This window comes from Scomber scombrus, chromosome 4, assembly GCF_963691925.1.
Source record: "Scomber scombrus chromosome 4, fScoSco1.1, whole genome shotgun sequence".
Lineage (NCBI taxonomy): Eukaryota > Metazoa > Chordata > Actinopteri > Scombriformes > Scombridae > Scomber > Scomber scombrus.
Window position 1 is genome coordinate 12,526,013 of NC_084973.1, and position 23,394 is coordinate 12,549,406.

At 39.6% G+C, this 23,394-nt stretch overlaps 2 protein-coding genes and 1 non-coding gene across 4 annotated transcripts; 2 read left to right on the forward strand and 1 right to left on the reverse strand.

Moving 5' to 3' along the window:
* Positions 1-242: 242 nt before the first annotated feature.
* On the forward strand, positions 243-16,847 carry skic3 (SKI3 subunit of superkiller complex). Of its 2 annotated transcripts, XM_062416711.1 has the most exons (41): positions 243-268; positions 679-779; positions 871-1,014; positions 1,292-1,383; positions 1,490-1,565; positions 1,655-1,801; positions 2,019-2,117; positions 2,237-2,345; positions 2,528-2,668; positions 2,832-2,930; positions 3,180-3,304; positions 4,664-4,750; positions 4,947-5,050; positions 5,161-5,287; positions 5,489-5,668; positions 5,819-5,943; positions 6,160-6,410; positions 6,535-6,637; positions 6,772-6,954; positions 7,198-7,345; positions 7,432-7,510; positions 8,266-8,327; positions 8,417-8,473; positions 8,566-8,634; positions 9,342-9,416; positions 9,665-9,806; positions 9,919-10,012; positions 10,181-10,258; positions 10,390-10,514; positions 10,600-10,723; positions 11,303-11,527; positions 11,728-11,800; positions 11,942-11,995; positions 12,408-12,519; positions 12,794-12,922; positions 13,020-13,144; positions 13,307-13,474; positions 14,578-14,730; positions 15,437-15,567; positions 16,357-16,486; positions 16,708-16,847. In XM_062416711.1, exons 2-41 carry the CDS (start codon positions 687-689, stop codon positions 16,783-16,785), a joined length of 4,716 nt encoding a protein of 1,571 aa, XP_062272695.1. In that variant the 5' UTR covers positions 243-268; positions 679-686; the 3' UTR covers positions 16,786-16,847. The 2 variants fall into 2 exon arrangements, with proteins under 2 accessions (XP_062272695.1, XP_062272697.1); XM_062416713.1 differs by lacking the exons at positions 243-268; positions 679-779; positions 871-1,014; ... (1 more) ...; positions 1,490-1,565; positions 1,655-1,801 and having other exon boundaries at positions 2,026-2,117; positions 2,206-2,345.
* A 523-nt stretch (positions 16,848-17,370) lies between these two features.
* Positions 17,371-21,819, reverse strand: LOC133978850 (uncharacterized). Its single transcript, XM_062417189.1, has 4 exons — positions 21,781-21,819; positions 20,303-21,021; positions 19,111-19,139; positions 17,371-18,081 (listed from the first exon to the last, which is right to left on the reverse strand). Exons 2-4 carry the CDS (start codon positions 20,960-20,962, stop codon positions 17,394-17,396), a joined length of 1,377 nt encoding a protein of 458 aa, XP_062273173.1. The 5' UTR covers positions 20,963-21,021; positions 21,781-21,819; the 3' UTR covers positions 17,371-17,393.
* Positions 21,820-23,120: 1,301 nt separating this feature from the next.
* On the forward strand, positions 23,121-23,193 carry trnaf-gaa (transfer RNA phenylalanine (anticodon GAA)). Its single transcript has one exon. It is a non-coding gene; the product is annotated as a tRNA-Phe (tRNA).
* Positions 23,194-23,394: the final 201 nt, after the last annotated feature.

A 23,394-nucleotide genomic window follows, 5' to 3' on the forward strand; every position in this document is an offset into this window, starting at 1 on the left:
GTCACAAGCGCGAATGAAGCGATGATCCAAAAATGTATATTTATGATCAAGCGGCGCGATAGAAGCGATTCAAGCGATTTTTTTGCGTCAGACGCTTTTGGTCTGAACGCAGCTTAAGGAAGAAGAAGCAGAAGTCACTTCTTTATCGGTTTCTTCTGTCTGAACTCACTCGAACTGTAAGGTAGTCTTATTTTGAAAAGGCGTAGCTGCCTCTCTTGCACTTCCGGGTCATGGACCGCAGCAGCAGAGCAACTTGTCAACGTAAACAGTGAGTGGCCCAATTTTTCTACACATATACTCAGCCCACGTAGCTAAATGCAAGGCAAACGTGCTCAACTATCTTTATAAAAAGTTTGTTATCTATTTCTAAAGGTTTGAAACGAATTGTCATTTTAAAATGACCTGATTTACAGGCTCCAACAAGCTAACACTTAGCTAATGCTAAAAATGTTAGACAGTTTGCTGTCAAGTCATCTGTCATCATCAAGTTATATCACCGCTTCTCAGTAAGACCAGCAAAACCGTTGCAGATTACATACATACATACATACATACATACATAAGTTAGCGTTGGTACGCTCAAACTTCATTCAGATGCACAGTAGTTTACGATTTGATTTTGTCAATATGGGCAACAGTTATGATTTGTCAATGTCTTTTGGTCTTTTGATCACTCAGATAATCTCATGATGTCTACTAAAGAGGTGAAAACCGCTCTGAAGAGTGCCAGAGAGGCTATAAAAAACAAAGAGTTCAAAGAGGCCTTGAAACACTGCAAGGTAAGCCATCTCATATTCAGATGCTGATGAAAGTGAGGACCATTACTTCTACAGGGATGTTGTGCAGCTGACTTTTTAATGTGGTTTTCAGGCCGTTTTGAAAATTGAGAAGAACAATTATAATGCATGGGTGTTCATTGGCCTGGCAGCCAGTGAACTCGAACAACCAGATCAGGCACAGACAGCCTATAAGAAGGCGGTGGAGCTCGAGCCTGAGCAGCTACTGGCATGGCAGGTAATATGGGAGATGTAGTGGTCCGTGCTTGCTGACATTTCAAGGCATTCACTGTGTTATGTTACCATAAGCAATTGATTTACTGATAATGTGTATGTGATATGTGATATGTGTTGAGCTGAAATGAAAGCAGTTAAATTATAAATGGTGCCATTGGAGAGCACAATCCTTAAAAAATGTCTCCATCTTTAGCGAGGATATCACACATTAAACTAAATTTCACCCCAGGCCAGGCCCAGTAATTATGTAACAGGTCAGTAATGCATTGGTGTTTTAGGGCTTGGCAAATCTTTATGAGAAGACTGATCAGTGGGATTTCAAAGCTGAGCTTTCTAACGTCTATCAGAAGCTGGTTGAGCTGTATGCAAGGTAAGATACACATGAGTTATTTCCACCTCCTATCATTTGAACAAAGTGTTGTAGTTTAGACAGGTTTTGTGATGTTACTGATTCTCATTATGTTCTCCATCCACAGCTCTGACAAAAACAAATGTTATGAGATGATCACAAAGCTGTCAGATATCTACCAGTCTGACAAAGAATATTCAGAGGTATGTAAGTTTAACATGTGTAAAAGTGTACATTAAGTTCAATGTACTTTTTCCCACACATTTTAAGGCATTTGTATGTGTGCACATAGTTGGCGAAGGTTTGGCAGCAGCTCATTCAACTGAAGGAGGAAGAGGGTGTGGAAAAGAAAGAGTTACTGCAGCTATGGCAACAGATGACCCATCTCCTGTCAGAGTGCCTTAATGAGGAGGAGCAAGACAATGAAACTCAAAACCATGTAAGACTTTACCTGGTATCTACTTATACTCATTCTCGGACACTCTTCTACACATAAGAGTCCTTTATTAATCCACTTGTTCAAAAACCTACAGTTGGTTTGCCTTATGTTGTGGTAGTCATAAGCTTCAGTTTTTCCTGCATGACTAAAACACCTAATAATACTTGTTCTCTATACTGTCTGACTGTTGGTCTCTGTTTGTATTCTTGTTTATCAGTTAATCACAGCATTTGAGAAGGCCATGGTACTCATGGATCCCGTGCCAGGAGAAGAGCATAGGAGGACCTCAGCTGACTATGTCAAATGTCTTTCTAAAGTAAGCTCATCTTCTCTGATGTTTGTATGCCTTTTCACCATAGATCATGCTCATACAGTATAACAATAGGCTGTTTCTCCTTAAATAGGCTGATTATTCTGAATCTGCTTTTGCTGTAGCTTCCACACGAAGAAGCGAAAATGAAAGAGGCATGTGAGTCCATGCTGTCTCTCTACCCCAGCCAGAGTTATCCTCTTGAAATCCTTTGTTCTCACTACCTCAAAACAGGTAAGAGTTAAGTTGTCTTGCTTAGTAAGTACATTTAAGTTCAAAGTGGTTGATTTACAGATATTCAAGAGTTTTTCATGAAGTGCCACTCTCAGACATTGAGGGAAGTATTTTGCCTTTACATAAGGCGTGTCAGAAAATGGCAGAGGTAATCTTAGTACATGTTGTGTTTTCATTTGAAGGTATCCAGGATGAGGACGCATTCAGCTGTTTTTCCCGGCTCCTTGATCTGGCCCCTAACAGTGGGTTAGGTCACTTGGGTCTTGGCACCAAAGCACTCGAAGAGGGCAGGTATAAAGATGCCATTAAGGATCTTGCACAAGGTTAGTTTGCTTATGAACAAGTAATGCATTCTGCTCTTAGTATAAAAGGCACCATAATACTTTATATTGAGACATTGAGACAATTAATGACAATCACTGTAATTTGATTTTGAAGTTGGAATTGATACTAACTGCTGTTGATCTGTCTTTTTTTATTTACTAGGGTTGAAGAAAATGAGCTCCAGTACAGGATGGTACAATTTGGCTCAGGCTCAGCTCAAAATGCACAGATACTCAGACAGTGCTACATCATGCTCCCAAGGTATTTTTTTTGTCTGTTGTAAATCACTGTAGACGTACAAAGATCTGACACCAGCGTCTAATTACTGTCCCAAAATGAGCTAATCCAAAGAATATGACATTTCAGACTTCATCAAGAATGAATTTTAAAAAAACAACAAATTTGTGATTGAAACAAGAATGATAACCACCATCTTTAAATGGCAGTTGTGTTTTTTTCCCTCTGAAGCAGATACTGAACTTCAGTGTGTGTCTGCTTGTGCCTCATTAGGTTTGACAGTGTGTGTTTCTGGAGATGTGGAGCAAAGGGTTGGACTGCTAAAGCTGAGGCTTGAGGCTTTAGTCAGGAGTGGAGGGGAGAAGGCTGCAGACCAGGCTTTGGAGTCATTTTCACAGGTAATCAGTGACATGTCTACTCATAGATCCATACAAATTTACTGATACTGATACTGATACTTTTCAACGCATTTAAATTGCGTAGCCTACAGCAAAGATTTTAGATCGTATAGCGCTCTATTGATACATTTTGGTTCAAAATGAAATGCGTGTTCGTGACGAGAGCAATCACCAGACTACGGCAAACGAAGAACAATCGTTGCTTCGTTCTTTCAAGCCTTTTCCTTCAACTGTAGTTCTACTGTGGTGACACACACTCACACAAGCAGGAGGGGGGGTCAGAGTAGCAGCTTAGAATTACTAGGGCAGACTACTAAACAAGAGATGAAGGTTTTCCAGCATGTTGACATTTTACATTTGCAGGCAGGGAGTGATGCTTTTGTAGGTTCTTGAAGATTTAAATGTCAGTGCTGGGGGGTGTTAACGTGTGAAGGAAAAGATCAAATTGAGAAAACAAACATGCTGTCTGGGGAGGGGGACAATCTCCTCTACTTGTTTTTTGATTTCACTAATAAAACTACTATACTACTGTTACTTCTAGTTATTAAAAACGCTGCTCTTGCTGCCATTAAGACCACTTCTGTGGCTACTATGACAGCTCTTGTAGTTGCTCACCGACTTTGTATGCATTTCTTTTTATTTACACATTGCACAGAGAATGAAAGCATGGAATTATTCATCAGCAGGTGCAGAGCAACTGCAGCTCCTGATGGTCCTAAACAGCCTGCTGAAGAACCTCTTCATCCTTTTCAGTGGTTTCCTTTGTCTTTTTCTGGACTTTATCTGACATTTAATCTACAAACTGTATTAATTCAACCACATGGCCTCTCACTCAGAGCTCATGTTTATGAAGCGGTGACTTGGAGCTTCACTTGGCGATATTCTCTTTTCAGGATGAACACACATCATCTTCTTCAGCATTTCAACAAATGCTGTCTTTTCCTTGATCTTTTCCGCCTACAGCTGCATTTGGAAACAAAGTCTTTGAGATATCGGATTCTTTGCTTCCAGAGTGTTGCTCTTAATTCAGTTTGATGGTTTTGTCTAAAAGTGTGTATAGTGATTGTTTACAATGCTGAGATGGACCAATATCTGTTTATCAATTCAATTCAAACTTTATTAAGGACACTGCTCATGGGGGGTCCATATCACAAATCCAGCATATCTAGCATGTTGTATGTACATTATATTTAAATGTTCTGTTGAGTTTGTTAGGCACCAAGAAATTCGGCAGTTCAAAGTTGTTTGTTTTTTTGTTATTCTTTAGTATGGAGATGTAGTCATAATCATGAACATATATTTGTAGTTCTACGGAATGTCAAAGGAAATGTCATGTGTATGTTTTTCTCTTTTTTTTAGATCCCTAATGCTGCCAAAGACCCAGTTCTAGTCGCTCTTAAAGGACGTGCATACCTTAACAAAGGACAGGTTGATCAAGCACTTAAGGTGAAGTCATTTTTACCTTTTCAATTCTGTAAAAGTCTAAAAAATGTCACATTTCTGATATGATACCATAGGAAAGACAATATTGTAACAAATAAATAATTTAAAACATATACAACTTCTGATTCCTGGGTGTGATGAATATCTGTCTTGTATTAGATCAATGATAGATAGTTGAAAACTAAATTATGTTCCATAGGTGTCATCGGAGCTGTTGGCCTCTGATCCAAATCTGGCCCAGGGGTTAGCACTAAGAGGACTGGGACACTTAGCTGAAGGCCAGCAGCAGCAGGCAGAACAGAGGTAACAAACTGTGTTTCTCTTTTTGCAAATTTTTTCATCCATCTTGGCAAAAGAGGCCATGGTTTGGGTTCCACATTGAACTTTTCTTTCTTGCTGTTTTTTTGATGTAGTTTCCTAAAGGCGGCAGGCCAAAGCCCAGACTGTGGAGAGTATTATTTCTTGCTGGGACAACTCTACTGGGACATGGGAGAAGAGACCCGTAAAGACCGTGGAAAAGTACACACACACTTGCTCAAGGTTAGTACAAATATTGATTTGATAGAATTTTTTTGATAGGTTAGTGGAATTGTATTTCAAAACACCATGTAACCATTATTTTAAAAAATTTAATCTCCAAAATATTTATGGTCCATTCTATGAAAGATTACAGTTATTGCCAGTAGTTAAGTGTAATGTTAAAGCGTATCTTGGGCTAAAAACCTAATTTGTCCATTTCAGGCTGCAAAGTTGGACCCACACCTTGGTTGTGTATTCCGCTACCTTGGACATTATTATCGGGAGTTGGCAAATGACCATGGCCGGGCAAGAGGTTGTTATAAGAAGGCCTTTGACTTAGACAATGATGATGCTGAGTCTGGAGCTGCCTCAGTGGATCTTAGTATGGCAAATGAGGATATGGTAAGTGCGGGGAAAAATCCAAAATGTAGAAAGTTGTCAACTGCAATGTTGACACTTTATGGTGTTTCCTAACAGTTCGTAACCTTCGATGCTCTTTCCCTCCTTGTCCTCCCTTTGTATCCTCCTCTTCTTCTCCTCTAAATTCTATAGGACACTGCCTTAGCAATACTTCAGTCAGTGATAGAGAAGGCCACTCCAGGCTCGGCTAAATGGGCCTGGATGAGACGAGGACTTTACTACCTGAAGGTTGGGAACCATCAACAGGCTATTGCTGAGTAAGAATTTCAAATCTGAGACAGTAAAATATATTAGCCTAGTCTTTGTCATTTTTAACATCATTCAAAATTCAAGATTCATTTTATTGTCATTATACTGAGTATTTGCATAGTCACCAGCTCCTGTCAGTGCATTAAAAAATTGAATAAATAGGTACTAAAAATGATCATACATATCATAATAAGCATTTTTGATCATGTATTTTATGTTTATAGTCTGCAGGCAGCTCTGAGAGCAGACCCTGAGGACTGGGTGTGTTGGGAGTGTTTAGGTGAGGCCTACCTAAACCGCCGTAGTTTCACAGCAGCTCTGAAGGCCTTTGGTAAGGCCCATCAGCTTCAACCCTCCTCCATCTACAGTGTCTACCAGGCTGCTGCAATCAAACAGACCTTGGGCAAGTTCAAAGAGGCGGTTGCAGAGTACTTGCAGATCACAGCACAGCAGGATTATGTTCCTGCTCTTAAAGGTATGTGTTTGTCATTATATCTGATGCTTGCATTTCATATAGCATAACTTTATTTACTTTATTGCATATCTGTCTTTTCACTGAACCTGTACATTTAATTAGATTTGCATGATTTGTTGTTTAGGTCTTGGGGAGTGCCAACTCTCTCTGGCAAAAAGTTTAATGGAGGACTCCAGAGATGGTGGAGCCATTGACCTCATTCAGCAAGCAATACAGAACCTCTTCAAGTAATGAGTTGAAGTTTATTTAACTTGTAAATGTGGAAATCTTGAAGCTTTGTTTGGATTTATTTTACTACACAATCAGACAGATGATTTTTCCCATTTCATTATCTATCCTTTTATAATTCTGTGCTCCCCAGAGCTGCAGAGCTGCGTCCAGATCTCTCCTGTTTGTGGAAGCTTTTGGGAGATGCCTGCACCGCAGCCAGCACAGTGTCTCCAAACAGAGCCCAGGTTCAAGTGCCAGCCCCACTAGCTGGTGTAGACCCCCTGACCCAGAGCCACATGATGAATCAGGCCCAAACAGTCAAAGTTGGTGAGAGGTATGATCTCAAACAGGCAGAGACATTTTAGAGCTGTGTGTAGCATTGCTACTCAGTTTAATCCTCCATCTTTAACATCAGTGAGAGAACATTATTTGACTTGACACTGTTATTAAAAAGTTTACACAGAATAGTTTTAATGGTATACTTGTCTGATTGTTGACCTTGAGTACAAAGCCTCCCCTTACTGTCTGTCATTAGAATCCAAATACTGAACATTAAGTGTGTTTTTTTTGTCTACAGGTGCTATGCTCGTGCCTTGAAGCTAATGCCTGAGGTCCCCAGTCTTTGGTATGACCTTGGACTCAACTATTATCACCAGGCTAGCCTTTGCTGCCCTACAGAGGTAGACCAGAACTCTCCATCGCTGCTCCTAGAGAAAGCCCAGCAGGTAACTCACATAATCTAACACAACAGTAATTTTGCATGGTTTGATCCCAGAAAAGTTCTTTTAAGAGGTTTTTCCCCTCTTTTCAGTGTTTGAAAAAGGCTATCATGATGGACAGTGGGAATCATTACTACTGGAATTCCCTGGGAGTCATTTCCATGAGCAAAGGTATGCTACCAGATTGCACTTGTCCCACCAATATTTAATTGAAAAAAAAGCACATGCTGACCTGAATTAATTTATTCTTTTTTTTTTGTAAACATTTCATAGTGAAATAAAAATGTTCCACAAATATTTTTAGAAAGTTATATTATTTTATCAGCTTTAAAAAAATGATTTCAGTTATGTCATTCCTTCCTTTTTTATATCTTCAGTTAGAATGAAAGCCATGAGAGCCATCCACTGTAGCGATTGCTTTCTAGTCAGACTGCTGCAATACTCATTATAGTGCTCAGTGAGAATGATGGCCTCTCAACAATAAATTACTTTCACCTTGCTGCATGAAATACTCAAGTGATTACTCTTGGTGAAATGCAATACACATTCATTTATTAGACAGACAGATAATGCATAGCCTAATTATCTTTTCAGATCTGATTTTTTTTGTCAAACTAATCAATTGTTTGGATATATAATCATCATTCATTAAACCAGCATTTTCAAGTTATTACTGTTCATAGGACTTGGTTTTACAATCCTGTGTTGTGATTGGCAATCATTCTTTGAGTGGGGGTAAATGCTTCAGTGGGGTCATCAGGTGGGCATCCTTGTTTCTTGGTGTTTGGTTATCAGGCCCATGCAGCAACAGAACTTCTGGAAGATCCATACTGTTACTACTGTCAATAATTGTAGTAAACTATTGTGTGTCAGTGACAGAGGAACTAATACTTTTTTGTCTTGTCACTTTCTTTCTGTCACATCAGGTCTTGAAAACTTTGCTCTAGCTCAACATTGCTTCATCAAGTCCATACAAGTTGAATCAAGTGTATGTACTGCACATTTAATCAGGTGATTAATGTTATTCCCAGAACATATTCAGACGTTTTTATTAGACTTTGTAATATTTCTTTATAGAATGTTGTTGCCTGGACCAACCTTGGTACCCTGTATCTGAAGAAGGATAATATAGAGGTGTGTGTGATACGTTTTTATACATATTCTTTTTGTTTCTATCATAGTTGGTGGACTACTTTCTTTGTTAAAATCTGCTTTTATTTTCATAGCTTGCACATGAGGCCTTTAAGATTGCCCAGTCCCTGGAGCCACTGTATGTCAACTGCTGGATCGGACAGGTATTGTTATGGAGATTTCCTTAATTAAGGGTGAGAGAGAAAATCATGAGTCCAGTAAACTAATTTAAATCACAAACTAGTATTTTAATATATCTTGTACAAGATGAGTTCAGCACACAACACATGTATGGTATTGTACAGAGAACAGAACTGCCTCTATAAAGAGGGGTCTTTCGGGCTCATCCCACACTTCTCTGAGAATCAGCCCATTCTTCTAAGACATAACAAGGCCTCACAGGTGGTGTCTTATCAGTGCCTTAGTGGGAGCCCAGTCCACAGCACTTTCACACATACTATGAGAGAGATACACAAGGACATGCTAACAAGGCCTAACACAGGTTGTATATAATGAATATTATTTCTCCTCTACAGTATTCAACCCATCTTTTATAACATACACATTTATATCCCATATATGTATACACATAACACGATTGATCTGACAGTATGACCAACAAGAAGGATAATTTGGTAAGAAAACCAAGATAGTTTGATTGACTTGGTGCGATACAATTGTTCCACAGTGTTAAAGAATTTTTGAGAATTTTGGAATGCAAGGATTTTTAGTTAAGAAATACTTTGTTCGAGGCCAGAACTGGATTTCATTCAGTTGATTAACATGCATATAAATACAGAGTACAAGTTTTTTTGATCTCTTCATCTTTGTCTTTCTAAATTATGGTTTTGTATCTTTGTCTTCTCACCAGGCACTGATAGCAGAGAGAGTGGGAAGCTATGACACCATGGATCTTTTCAGGCACACCACTGAACTCAGCACACATGTACGTGACCTCCCATAGCCACAAAAGTTTCTTTTGTAATACCCACTCATTAGATGGCTAATTACAGTTTAATCTCTGCATCACCTTTCCTACTCTGTTGAACGATCAGTTCAAGGCCTTTTGCTACTAGTAAGGAATTGACATACTACTATGAAGAAAATGGCTTTCTTTCATTTTGTCAGACTTCATTCCTTGCCTTTCACTCTCTCTTCATCTACATCTCTCTATCATTCACCTTCCCCCGGTAGATGGAGGGAGTGAAAGGTTATGCCTACTGGGTGTGTTCCACCCTGCTGGATAAGAGCAATCGCGACTCTGAACTGTACCGCTACAACATAGTCCAGATGAACGCCATCTCTGCTGCTCAGGTGGCACTCAGCAAGTATACAGGTACAGAATCTGTGCTTATGTTTATGTACATGCATATATCCATGGTGGTATTTGGATCATGTGTTAGAGACTGATCTTGTGTTACATGTAGTTTCCTTTGCATCTTTTTCAGAGAGGATCCAGTCTGATCCAGATGCCTTCATTATGCTTGGTTACCTGAATGAGCATCTACAGCTGAAGAGACAGGCCTTACAGGCTTACCAAAGGTGTCTGTCTAAATTATACTGATTGACCCTGTATGCTCACAGATTTAAAGAAAAACATTTTTTTAAAAGAAGAAGGAGTAGTGGTAGAAGAATGATAATACAAACTAAACTAATGTTGTTTTTTTTTACTGTTTAATTTTGTATTTAATCTGAACTCTCTTTCTTCAGAGCTGTTGAGCTGCTTCAGTCGATGTCCTCCACAGAACAGCTAGCTTTTGCTCAGGGCAGCTATGGTCGTGCTCTCTGGTAACACATATCTGTCTCATTATCATTTTCCTTCAACATTTTTGGCTAAGAAGTTCAACCAAACTGATTAATTACATATTATTTCACCATGGAACACATAATCAGCATGCCTCAAAATCTCTTCCTCCCAGCTTCTCATGCCAGTGTGAAGAGGCTGTGAATATTTATAATTCCACACCACTGCAGGAGCTCAGTGATCTGACTGGGCTGGCTCTGGCCTACTGCAGGGCAGGACTCATCCCAGAAAGCGTAAATGGTGAGGAGCCGCACTTAAATCAGAGATAGTATATGCATGTACATGCCCTGGTGGCAGAGAATAAACTGTTTTGTGTGTTCTTTAGCCTATGAGCGTGCCCTGGCTATGGCTACCAGTGAAAAGGAGAAGGCTTATATCTTGACAGCTCTGGCATTACTGCAGCACCGGCAGGGTAACATAGACTCAGCCAAGACTCTGCTGTTTAAATGGTGAGTCCTTATGCTGGCAGTTTTGTATGATTTTGTCTTTTTGCATTAACAAAAAAAAAGTATTCTTTACATTACTGCTAACCTTTGTTCAAAGCATATTGTACAATTTTAGATTGAACTCAAGTAAAATTGATTAGTGTGTTTTTCCTTATCAGTCCTTTCTCAACCTGCAAAGACTTGACACTTACTAGAGATAGATAAACCATGTTTATTTTATTACTTTTTATTTGTTAAAGTTGTTATTCTTGGGACTGTTTTGAAAAGTGTGAAATTGTGTCACAAGCAGTCATGGCAGAATATCAAAGCCGCAAGAAAAGATATTTCCTGAAACCAATCCTGTGACTATGGTAGTTTCTTCCATCAAAAAGCTTGAGAGTTTGCTAATGCTGTTTAACAGCAAACTGTCATGTCTTAGATGTAGGAATTTTCCCAAAATCACAAATTTGCCAAAGAAAATCTTTCAAAAGAGCTGTAGTTCTCAACTGCATTGCCACATAATGATAATGTGATGATAATGCTTCTATTGTACTTGCTTGAAAGCTAAATGTATTTTGTCTGTTTTGACTTCTGTTTCCACAGTTCAATGTTAAAGGAGCCAATCTCGGAGTCTCTGCTGTGTTTATGTGCCCTTGGATTAGTCAACAATGATACTACACTAGCTACTGCTGCCCTGTCTGAGCTGCTAAAGCAAGGCTCATCCTCTGGGAGTGTTGTAGAACAGCGATGTCTACTCACCTGCACCTTGCTGGCCCTGCAGGGCAACTACAGTGCGGTGCAAAGAGAGGCTTCGAGAGCGGTACACAGGTAAGATGTCCAAATCAGTACTCACCTGACACTTAACTGACATTATGTTCATCGATTGTCATGATAAATGCTTAGGCAGAGAACATTATTGATCGGCATTATTTTATCAGCATCTATTGACAGCTGACAAATAACCACACAAGTATCTATGTTTTTAATACATTGGTCTAATTAATGTATTAATTGTCTCTTATTTATAGCAATCCAGGTAATGCATCTTTGTGGGCCCTGCTGTCCAGAGTGGTACCACAGTACTACCCCAGGAAGGCAAATGTAAGCCTGCACACACACACGCGCACCCCAGAAAATGTATTATACTGACACACACTTTTAACTGAACAGCCTTATTGTGCTGTAGTGCTACTGTATATTTCCAGTGGAAGTTTTCATGGTTTAGTACGCTGTGTATTTCAGGGTGGAGCGATGGCTGGCCATGTTTCCTGTCTTTCCAGTATGACCCAAGGAAAGGTAAAATAATGGCTGTATATAAATAATATGTTGAAATAACTTAGTGTGTCCTCTTAATTTCTCTCTCTCACTTTTTTTTACACTTTATTTCACCTTATTAATCAAATTTTCTGGTCTTTTGGCTAAATTTGAGATTATATATATATATATGTATATATATGTATATATGTATGTATATATATGTATATATATATATATATATGTATATATATGTATATATGTATGTATATATATATATATATATATATATATATATATGTATATATATGTATATATGTATGTGTATATATATATGTATATATATATATATGTGTATGTATATATATATATATATGTATATGTGTATATATATATATATATGTTTTATTGCTTGTGTTTGTAAAATAAACAGATCTGATTTGTGTGCCTGCAGAGGGCGTTGTTGTACAGTGGAGTGAACCAGCTGGCTAGTGGTAGACACTCTGGAGAACACAAGCACAGGAATGCACTGAAGACTATGCAGAAAGCTGTGATGCTCTGTCCTGGTAGATATACACAAACATGCTGAACTACGTCACATATATACTTTTTTACACCACCACATCTTTACAATTCAATCTTGAAGAAGTCATTTCTATCATTCTCTAATTCAGGTGAGATAGTGTGTCATGAAATATTGTTTCTGGGTTGATTTGATTTCTCTGTGAGAATCATTCTTCCACATATTGATGAAGGTTTGAAAATTAATTTTTGCAGCTTTGTCAGATGATCCTAAAGCTAGTCGGTGTGATCTGAGTCTCACCTCTCTTTTCCTTTCAGATGATCCAGCAACATGGGCAGGATTAATTGCTGCCTGTCACACAGAAAACACTTCCTGTTACCTCTCTGGCTCTGCTCCTTGCAGAAAAGGCCTGGAGCAAACCCTAATGTCCGTGGTTTCTGAAAAAGGTGTGTGTGTGCAGTTGTTTTTATGATGGTTTTCACCGCATTTACTATATGATGTATATGTTTGAGTACACAGCTGACATGCTTTTCTGCATCCCAGTACACACTGTAGAGGAGATAGAGCGCCCTCTAGCCCAGTCTTTGGAGGGCTGGGTACTACAACAAGCAGTGACTGGTCTCATGCTTGGAGGACAGCTAGAACAGGCGGAAGCTCTCTGCTCACAGGTGAGATATGATCACATGCACAATTTATGTACTTTATAGAGAGTACATAAACAATGCATCAACAACGCACTTAGTAATAAAATAACATAATTTAAGTTATCCATCTGAGCCCCCTCCCCACTTTCAGTGTTGTTTTTCTTATGCTCTTTAACTTTGCCCCAGGTGCTAAATGTTTCTCCAGAACACCCAGCAGTGATGTTGTCACTGAGACAAGTACAGTGTCAGCGTCTCCTTGTGGGAAATGATGGTGGTACTGTCCTCCCAGATTCTGTGCTGGAGCAGCTCAGCAAAACTGTGATGATGAACCCCACCAACCTTGGGGCATGGCATGTAAGTGGATAGTCCATCATAAGAAACGATGGACAGTAGCTCCTTAATTTCAAGCTCCAGTTGTTTAATGGTACAAAATTGTAAATGGAAATAAAAAAACAACCAACCAAAACAAACTGCTACACTGTGCGGCATGAAAATATATTATAATTAATGTATTATTTTCTTCTACTTGTCAGGTTTTTTTTAGCACTTTTTATTACATTCTTGAGCCAGATGCAACATAATTTTGTTCTGCTGTGCACTTGTCCTGTCTATACTCTGAATGACAGTAAAGTTAATCATGGATCATGATTGTCTCAGTCTTGGCTAGTCATTTAAATGCTTAGATCATGTTGTGTTGTGTTGTAATGATAAAATGGCTTCTTTTCCTAACCACAAATAGACATGTCCTCCTACTTCCACTGAGACATTAGCCTAAAGAAGACCATTTCTGTCCCCTGCCGTCTCAGACAGCTGCACTTAACATCAGATAGCTGCAAGCAGCAGAGAAGCCACATTATCTCTATTAAGCTTTGAACATATTGTCAGATTGTAGCTTAATTTGGTTAATGACAACAAATGCTATAATATCAAGTGTGGAGATATAAATTCGTAGTAATATCACAATAAATAAAATATAGTCAGTTCTATATAAACGTAGATTATATTATTACTGAATTATCATACAGTCAACAGTTTCATGTAGTGACAGCAAATCCTTATCCATGCCATCTTTATAGGTCGTTATATCATGAATAAAATGTGGAATTTGTTGTTGCTGCCAGAAATAAAGTCAACATTTTGTTTTGTTTTTGTTATCATGAGATATTGTATTGAGAAGTCATTGTATTATGTATTCAGTTTTTGTAATTTTGTACCAATAGCTTTATATATGCTTTAGCTCGATAGTGGCAGTGGATTATTTTCCAGGGATTATTAGATCTAAGCTCATGAATGATTTAATGTGTTCTTATATTATTTACGCCTCCCAACCTTTCCTTATCTCTTATTGGCTCCAACAATCTCCTCTGTGCTCCTCTATGCTTCACCTTTTTTATTTCCTCTCCCTCCCATCCCGTTGTAATTTTCTCATCCTATCACTCTCTTACTCTCCTTCTCAGTGGCTGGCAGATGTGTATCGTAGCCAGGGCCTGCTTGTTCAGGCAGTCATGGTTTACAGACAGAGTCTGCAAATTGCCTCACAGCTTGGCCTGCACAGCTGCCAAGTAACGAGCCTGCTTCGACTAGCTCTGCTAGCTCTAGGACCGTGTATGGTAAGTTTCTATATTAGGTTAATTAAGTATAGAATTTACAGCACATCATCACAGATCTCTATGCTACAATACTGTGGCCACAAATAAGCACATTTTAGACATTACGAATGTAATGGTGTTGCTGGATGGAGGTTTAAATTAGTGCTGTGTAATGATGGAAACACAGCTTTTATTTTGTCCTACGAGTAATGATGATTATTAGCTATTTAAACTGATGACAGGCTCTCTATAGGAACATGTGGGGTAGACCTACATATTACTAAGAACACATAGTCACTACAGCAGTGATTTGAAACTGCATAGCCAGAGGCTGCCTCTGTCTACATCACCTTCACATGGGCAGAAAACACGATAGAAGAGATGAGAGATCGGTGAATGTGAAGCAGTCAAGGCCATGTGGAAATAAACAAGATTAGAAACTGCCTGAGTAATTCAACTGATTCAAGCAGATATGTTTTGTGCTCAAAGACCAGAAAATCCCATAGTAACATACCTTGGTTAGAGTTACTGTTGTCACTTAAAAGCAGGTAAAAAGTTAACACAGAGCCATCAGATGTTTATGTATCTTTTTTAGAAAACTGGAGGTGATTTTTTTTGAAGACCTGCACCATCTCTGTTATTGTATATTTAGGAGATGAATAAATGTTTGCTGTAAGGTTCTCCCAGCTAGTTTTATGCTGAACCCAGTGTGGCTCTGACCTCTCAGGCAGGTGTCCCAGGAAATGACTGGAAGGACCTTGTTTTAGAAGCCACTACAGAGGTCTTGAAGCTGGGTTCGTGCCCTATGGCCCTCCTCTTCCAGGCCCTGCTCCAGTATGTTACCAAGATGACCGCGAGGTAGGTGCTTCTCCCTGTGCTCTGTTCCCACTGCTGCAGCTAGTAGGCAAATGCAGGCTGCAAGTGTGTATGTTGATTTCCATTGATATGAAAATGATTTTTTCCCACTGGCTAAGTGCAGTTAAGCATCTAAAATGATCAAATGAATCACAGGATTCTTGAAACTTCAGATTTATGCATCCATCTGTCTTTTCAAGATGTTAGTACTTTTGGAACTGCTGAGCAATTTACAAAGCAAAGTTACCCTGTTCTGGCATATTAGCCTTCTGTCAGTGCCTCACCAGCCTGCCAAGAGGTTTAATTAGAGTGTAACATTCATTAGAGAGCTGATGAGAACAAATACGTCAATCATCAACTGGCTAAAGTCCTTGAGAGATGCTGCAGGATTTCCCCCTGTGCCAAGCTTAATCACTGTATCAAGAGGCAATTTCAGAGACATGGTTTTTCTTTATTTATGGGATTAAAGAGAGAAGAGTTAGGGACAGGGATTCAATCCAGACCAACAGGTATACTATACATTTCCCAAATGGCACATTTATGCCAGCTAAGTTCAGCTGGACAACAAACCAGATCTGCAGCAGTCCCATGCTGTATTTTTTTAAGAGCAAATCTGTGTAGCTGTCATTGACATTAACACAGGCAGCACAAAAAGGAATAAATGTGATTTGTTACTTGATCGTGTCCTGTTATCTCATACAGTTTCCACTCATAAATCTAGAAAATGTTTTTATTAGCAAAAGACAGGTCTCATTTTATACCTTTGCCCTTTTCTGTATGTGTCCTCTGCAGGGACACCAGGCGATTGTTGGAGAAGCTGGTATATGTCTCCTCTCAAGACTTCCCAGTGACTGTGGTGCAGGTGGCCAGCTGGTACCTCCTCAGACACTTGCATGCAAAACATGATGAAGAGCTACTGAATGTGAGCACACAGCTGTCTCATACCTACACCAGAACCAGATAGAAACCTTTGTGTGGAGATATATATTCATTTAAAATGCGTTTCAAACCATGACTTCTCTGGAAACACCATTAGCGCACAAATACAGAAATTGCAATTCATCACTCTTAAATTATCTCTGTGCTGGTTGTTTGCTTTGATCAAAACTTAAAGATAAATGTATTCTGTCCTCTTTTTTGCAGGTCCTTGTGGAGCATGCCAAAATGTATGGAGATCAAAGATTGCTGAAGTTTCATGCACAGCTTGTCTCTTCATCCTGAATGCTGAAAGTCTACAATGAAATCTTTCTAAAATCATGTACTGTAGCTATGTATTTATCCCACTGGCTCAACCTAATGCTAAATTAGCTCTTCATTCATATAAAATGAACAAATTAACTGGACATTATTATATAAAATAGATTAACTTTATTGGCTTTACATAATTCCTTGGCATTACATGATTCAGGCGTAAGGAAATCAAATACATTCAGTAAATCAAAATCATGATTGTAATATTTCAAAATGCATGTGCAGGCTGGAATAAAGTCAAATTTTGCTCAATACACCAAGATTCTCATCTTCATTGCACATAATCCTAATACGGCACATACTGTTCAGAGAATATAAAGCTAATACAGCAAAAATGTGAACATTATAGTTAAACTTAAATGCCTTATCTACAGTACTTAAATTCCTGATAAAGTCTTAACCTCACAGATCCTTAACACATGTTCAGCTGTAACGTGTTGTACAAAAGATTGAAACTGTGAGTCCTGATTCCAAAGATTGATTTCATCCTGAGCTTTTTCTTCTCCCTTCACTTGGATCCTGGTCCCATCGGTGCATCTCAACTCAACATCTTTTTTCCTTTTTGTCCTCACCCCGTCTCAGTTGCTAACTCGACAGACATGCCTGGTCATGAGAGTGCAAATGTTTTGCCCACAGCCCCAGCACGATTGCTTGATGTGTGGGGAACCCTGCTGGGTCTTTCTGTTGCACAGTGAGCACACATCCACAGCACCGCCACCATGTGATGCTGCACCCCCATCTCCTCCAGTGGGATTTTTGAGACTATTAGCTACAAGCTGTTGAAGGTCTTTCAGTACATTGTCTGGTGCCCTTGCAATGCCTACCACTTTCACTCTTTTAGGGTCAAACACACAATCCTCTTCTAGACCGCTGGGCACAGCTTTCATGCCACAGTTGGGGGGTACCCAAGCAGTGTCATAGCCCTGCGAGCTCCAGGTGTACTGCATTGGATGGTTGTCCTTGTCAATACGCTTGACACGGCCAACACACACATGCAACTCAAGGCTCACACGGTCAGAAGGGAGATTTTTTAAAGGATAACGGTCTGCCTTTTTCTTATCACGACTGACATACACGCCCTTCCCCAGCATGCCTCCTGATGACTGTTGAAAGCCGTTGGCAATTATGATCTGTGCGTTGGCCACGCTGGTGCCATGGTACATAGTGTAGACACCCCGGTCTTTGGGCTCCTGAGAGGCTCCCAGCTCCACAAGAGGAGAGTCATCGTCATAGGTCACCTCCCAGCCATAGAACTGCACTGACATCCTGCTTTAATAAAGGGTGCTGTTGAAGCCCAGCAAAGACCAGCAGATCTATGAGAAATGAACACAAAAACAGCATCATGTTAGAACAGGTTCTTGACATTAGTATTTCGGTTTAACTGGATGTAGCTTTAATCCTTCATAGTGTCACAGAGATTGTGTTGCACCATGCCCCAGTCAGGAAATTTGTCAGGAAATTCAGCCATTGTAAACAATGTTATCACATACAATATTTTGACAGGATGTTACCGAGATTTTTAGATATAGGAGTACACATTTCGATATCTATTTAAAAAAATATTTGTACGAATAAGATCACACACGTTGACATTTACAATATCTGATCTTCCCTTTGGCCTGTAAGTTAATGTCATGTTGATCCTTTTAGCGTAGCAGAAAATACGTCGGTAGTTCGTAACCCTGCCTACAGTTAATATATGACACCATATTTAGTAGGAAAAAAACAACAAAAAAACACATCTAAATTAGATGTATTTAATAGAGACTGATGATAGCTGTGAAAGCTGAAATTCTTCACACGGTCACAAAATCTCGACGGGTCGGAGAAATGGTAATTGCGAGTTTAGCTAGTTCACACAGCTCGGATTGTTACGCTTCATATTTTGTCAGCTAAAGCAGTGAGTAGATTTTAACTCAGTCACCAACTTTAAGCATTTTAACTATTCATGAGTAGTATTTACGTACAACGTATCTATTAACGTTGCAAACGAGCTTTTTATTCTTGTTTCAGATTGGAAAGTTAACAGAACTTACCGTCAGTGAGGAATCGTTCTCTTCGATAACTTTCAGTTTCTGTTCAGGTGATATTGGTATGGTTGGATCTCACTAGCAACCTCACAGTAACAATAAATGGAAAACTGTACGAAAACCTATATATACACATGATTTCACATTGAAGCGTTATGGCCGGTTAGCTCAGTTGGTTAGAGCGTGGTGCTAATAACGCCAAGGTCGCGGGTTCGATCCCCGTACGGGCCAACAATGCTTTTTGTCAACCTGCCTTTGACACTACCTTGGGTTCCAGACGCTGTTGCTAATAATCTGCTCAGAAATATTATTGTACCACACAGCAAACTTAGGGCAAAGCAGTATTTCAGCAAAGAAATATTGTGCACCATGCACAAAGGCAGAAAAAGGGGTTATGATGGACTCATTTTTGCCCAGGGGTTATATATATGTGGTTTTGCCTGCAGTGTGCTGTTGCAAGCTGTATTCTTGTACTGGCTTCATGAAGTCTACAGTTCTGGTTTCCAATAACAAGGCTGTTATACTTTGTTACTCCTATTAATCTACCTCTAGAAATTAAACATAATTTATCATTTAATAATCCAAGCATTCCTTACGCAGTTTACAGTTAAGACCACAACCAGCAGATGTGTCCCATGGTACCACATGAACAGGTAACTGAAACTAACCATACTTTAGTTCTCAAAATATGTCTGTACTTGCTGTTTATTTTTCACTACAGCTTTGACAGTAGACACACCTTTTTTCAGGTGCTTTGTAACCTGCCAAAATGTGTGTTTAATTCATTGAAGTTTGTAACTGCATCTGTAAGAAATCATGAAGCCATCACTTATTGCATTTCTGAGTCTTCGTTACTAAATATGGAATCATATCAAACTGGACAAAGGGTCTGATATCATAATAATGACATTTATTGGCTTAAGACATGTTACATGATTTAGTGTTCACTAAATCCTTTCTATCATCCCAGTAAATCAAAATTATGAGTGTTATAACATCACATTTAAAATTTTACATCACATAAAATAAGAAATTGCCACAGTTAAGCTGGAATGAATTCAATGTGCTTAACATATCACGACTTGATTGCACATAAATATAACGCATGCTGATCAGACTGTATAAAATTATGGTCCAATAGAAATAAGAAGTAAACATAGAACTGTCAGTTCCATTAACATCAATGCATTAACAGATTCCACCAAAAGAGATCCCCAAAACATGTTCAGCAGTAAATATTTGAACATGTCATACCTATTACACTTATCACTTTAGGGGAGGAAAAGAAAGATATGAGTCCTGTTTATAAAGTTTGACACCCTGGGTTTTTAAATTTTTGCTATAGTTGATTTCAGGTTTAGTTCCCCCCTCACTCAGCCTCCAGCTCAGACAAAGTCCATTTTCAACAACTCCTTTGTTTTTCAATCTTCTTCTGTAAACCCCTGTCATGGTTTGGCGGAACAGAAATGCTTGGACATGAGAATGCAGATGTTTTGCCCACAGCTCCAGCACTGTTGCTTGATGTGTGTAGAGCCCTGCTGGGTCTTTCTCTTACACAGAGAACACACATCCACAGCAGCACCGCTTCCTCTCCTGTGTTTTTTGGAACTTTTTGCAAGGAGTTGTTGAAGCTCTGCCTTGATGGTGGCGTTTGGTGCGTTTGCGATGCCTATCACTTTCACTCTTTTGGGGTCAAACACACAATCCTCTTCTAGGCCGCTGGGCACAGATCTCATGCCACAGTTGGGGGGCACCCAGGCAGTGTTGTAGCCCTTCGTGCTCCAGTTTAACTGCATAGGATGGTTGTCCTTGTCGATACGCTTAACGCGACCAACACGCACACGTACCTCAAAGACCACACGGTCTGAAGGGTTACTTCTTAATGGATAATGTGCCGCCTTTTTTTTATCACGACTGACATACACGCCCTTTCCCAGCATGCCGCCTGTTGACGGTTTAAAACCATTGGCAATGATGATACGTGCACTGGCAATACTAGTACCATGGTACATACTGTAGACACCCCTGTTTTGGGGTGTCTGCGACGCCCCCAGCTCCACACCAGCAAAAGAAGCACCATCATCAACCACCTCCCAGCCAGAGAACTTCACTGACATTGTGCTTCAGAGACGTGATAGATAACAGATGTTGTTGAGCCCGACAGACACCAGCAGCTCTGTGAAAAAAAACCAACAGAAATTAGGAATCATGTAACAGAGCACAATCAGGGTGAGACTTGCAGAGTTTAGAAATGACTGATTAGCTTTAATTCTTCACTCCCTGACTAAAGAAAGTAAATAGGTGCCAGGATGAACTACATGGCATGTTCATGCATGTATCACATTAGGTTGTGTTGAGCAAATGAAAATGCAAGTTAAACGTTTATCCAGTGAGTTAACCACTACTTTTCATTCCGTTAAACTTGGGATCATTCATATATTGCACTGAACTATAATTTTCATTCCCCTTTTCAATCTGTTTTATTCAATTTCAGATCATTTTTATTTCACTCTGATCATCTATATGTGTTTGTATGTCTCTTATGCGTGGCGGATTATCTGTTTGCGTCCCTCTCTGATGTCCGTTCATGTTTGCTGTCTCAATACACATTTCCCCCCTTAGGTCCATCCAGGGGAGCCCTTCCCTCAGTTTGAGAATCACTGACAACATCTATAACCATATTTGTGGTTTACAGGCTGTGCCTCGGAAAAAATATCCTATCATGAATCAAATCCAACTTTCTAACTTAGTTACAAGAAGGCTATGGGCGGTGTCAAGTCTGATCAGGTGAAAAAAACAACCTCCTTCATAACTTTTAACATAACCTAATACAGTATTTTTTGCTTTTGTATCTTCCTGTCATTTTGATGACTTTATCTGCAACTTCTACAATTCTAACGCTGTTCAAAGTTTAATATTCACTGGTTAACCTTACCGTCAGTAGACTTCTCTTCGTTAATTCTGTTAAGTTTTACTTTCTGTTTAGCATTTTGGCTGAAGTTTTTATTACGTCACGTTTCATTGTGGGCATGGCCGGTTAGCTCAGTTGGTTAGAGCGTGGTGCTAATAACGCCAAGGTCGCGGGTTCGATCCCCGTACGGGCCAACAGTATATTTTCTGGTTGCATTTATTTACTACGATTGTCTGTATTTCATCACGTTATTAAACTTGAAATGCGTATAGCATAGATAGCTGTGGATTCATAGAAGCTGGGAATAGAGCCAGCGAGAAAACACTCCACATTGTCACCCGTAGGATGCAGTTTTGGTGTGTGACTCAAACCATTGCTTCATGACAGGTGTGAGAGTAAAACAGAGCTCTTCTTCAGTTGATAATGTCTCGATTCATTAAGCTCTGCCACCTTGCTGCAGATGAGCCTGATATCCTTCTGAAGCTTCTCCTTGTCAAGGCAGGATTTGATGTCACCTATCTGCCTCAGGGACGTTGCGGAGGCTAAACTAGCTATGGCCTCATGACTTTACCTAACCTTTTGCAGCTGCTCAAGCTTGGCAATACCGCCGGCAGAGATGTCTGGACAAATTCATAAAAATAAGTAAATTTCATAGATAGTTAAGTACATATACATCAGTTAACTGACAGCAGCTGAGGCAATTATGGATATTATCTTTTGCCAACTCTGTTTTACTCTGTTCAGTGTGTAGTCTGAAGCGTTTTTATTACGTCACCTTTTTCAAGTAACCATGGCCGGTTAGCTCAGTTGGTTAGAGCGTGGTGCTAATAACGCCAAGGTCGCGGGTTCGATCCCCGTACGGGCCAATATAAGCTTTTCTGGTTGCATTTACTACTGTGATAGACTGTCTTTACGTGTAAGCCCGTTTTTCTGCGTCACCGGTCTCAACAATTGACCTTCGGCCGTCCACTGCTGTGTTCCCGTCATTACATCCCATACAGCCAATCAAACGAGAATCCAACTTGTAGCAAGCGATAGGAGGGCGAGAATTCGACCTGACAGCGGCGATCTCGTTAATGAAATATTAAGTAATTTGTGTAGAAACATCGCCTTTTATAACCCGAATGTAAAGGGTAAAATGATGTAGAATGGAGCGCTGTATCCTCGGTTCTGTTTAGGGCTCACTTGTGGTTATGGGAAGGCATAGCGCAGATAGGATAGGTTGGGGCTGGAATAAGATTCAACAGACGTTAGGGGTAAATAAAATGTACAGTACCTTTTGTTACCATAAATAACAGAACATGAGACACAATTATACATTGCTAGTAATATGATTGTGACGATAGCGGAAGAAGCTCATCCAAGCCGAAATAGCTCAGTTGGGAGAGCGTTAGACTGAAGATCTAAAGGTCCCTGGTTCGATCCCGGGTTTCGGCAAAGTGCTTTTTTTTTGCCCCCAGCAGTCTATTCAAACCACGAGCCAGTTACAGGTCGAAACAAACTAACTCGGTTTTGATTTATAGCGCCCCATACCGGTAGGATCGTTTAACACAATCATATCACAATGATTTGCCTTTGTCCTCCAAATGTGACTTCAGGATATATATATATAATATAATACAGTTTTAATCATTGCTG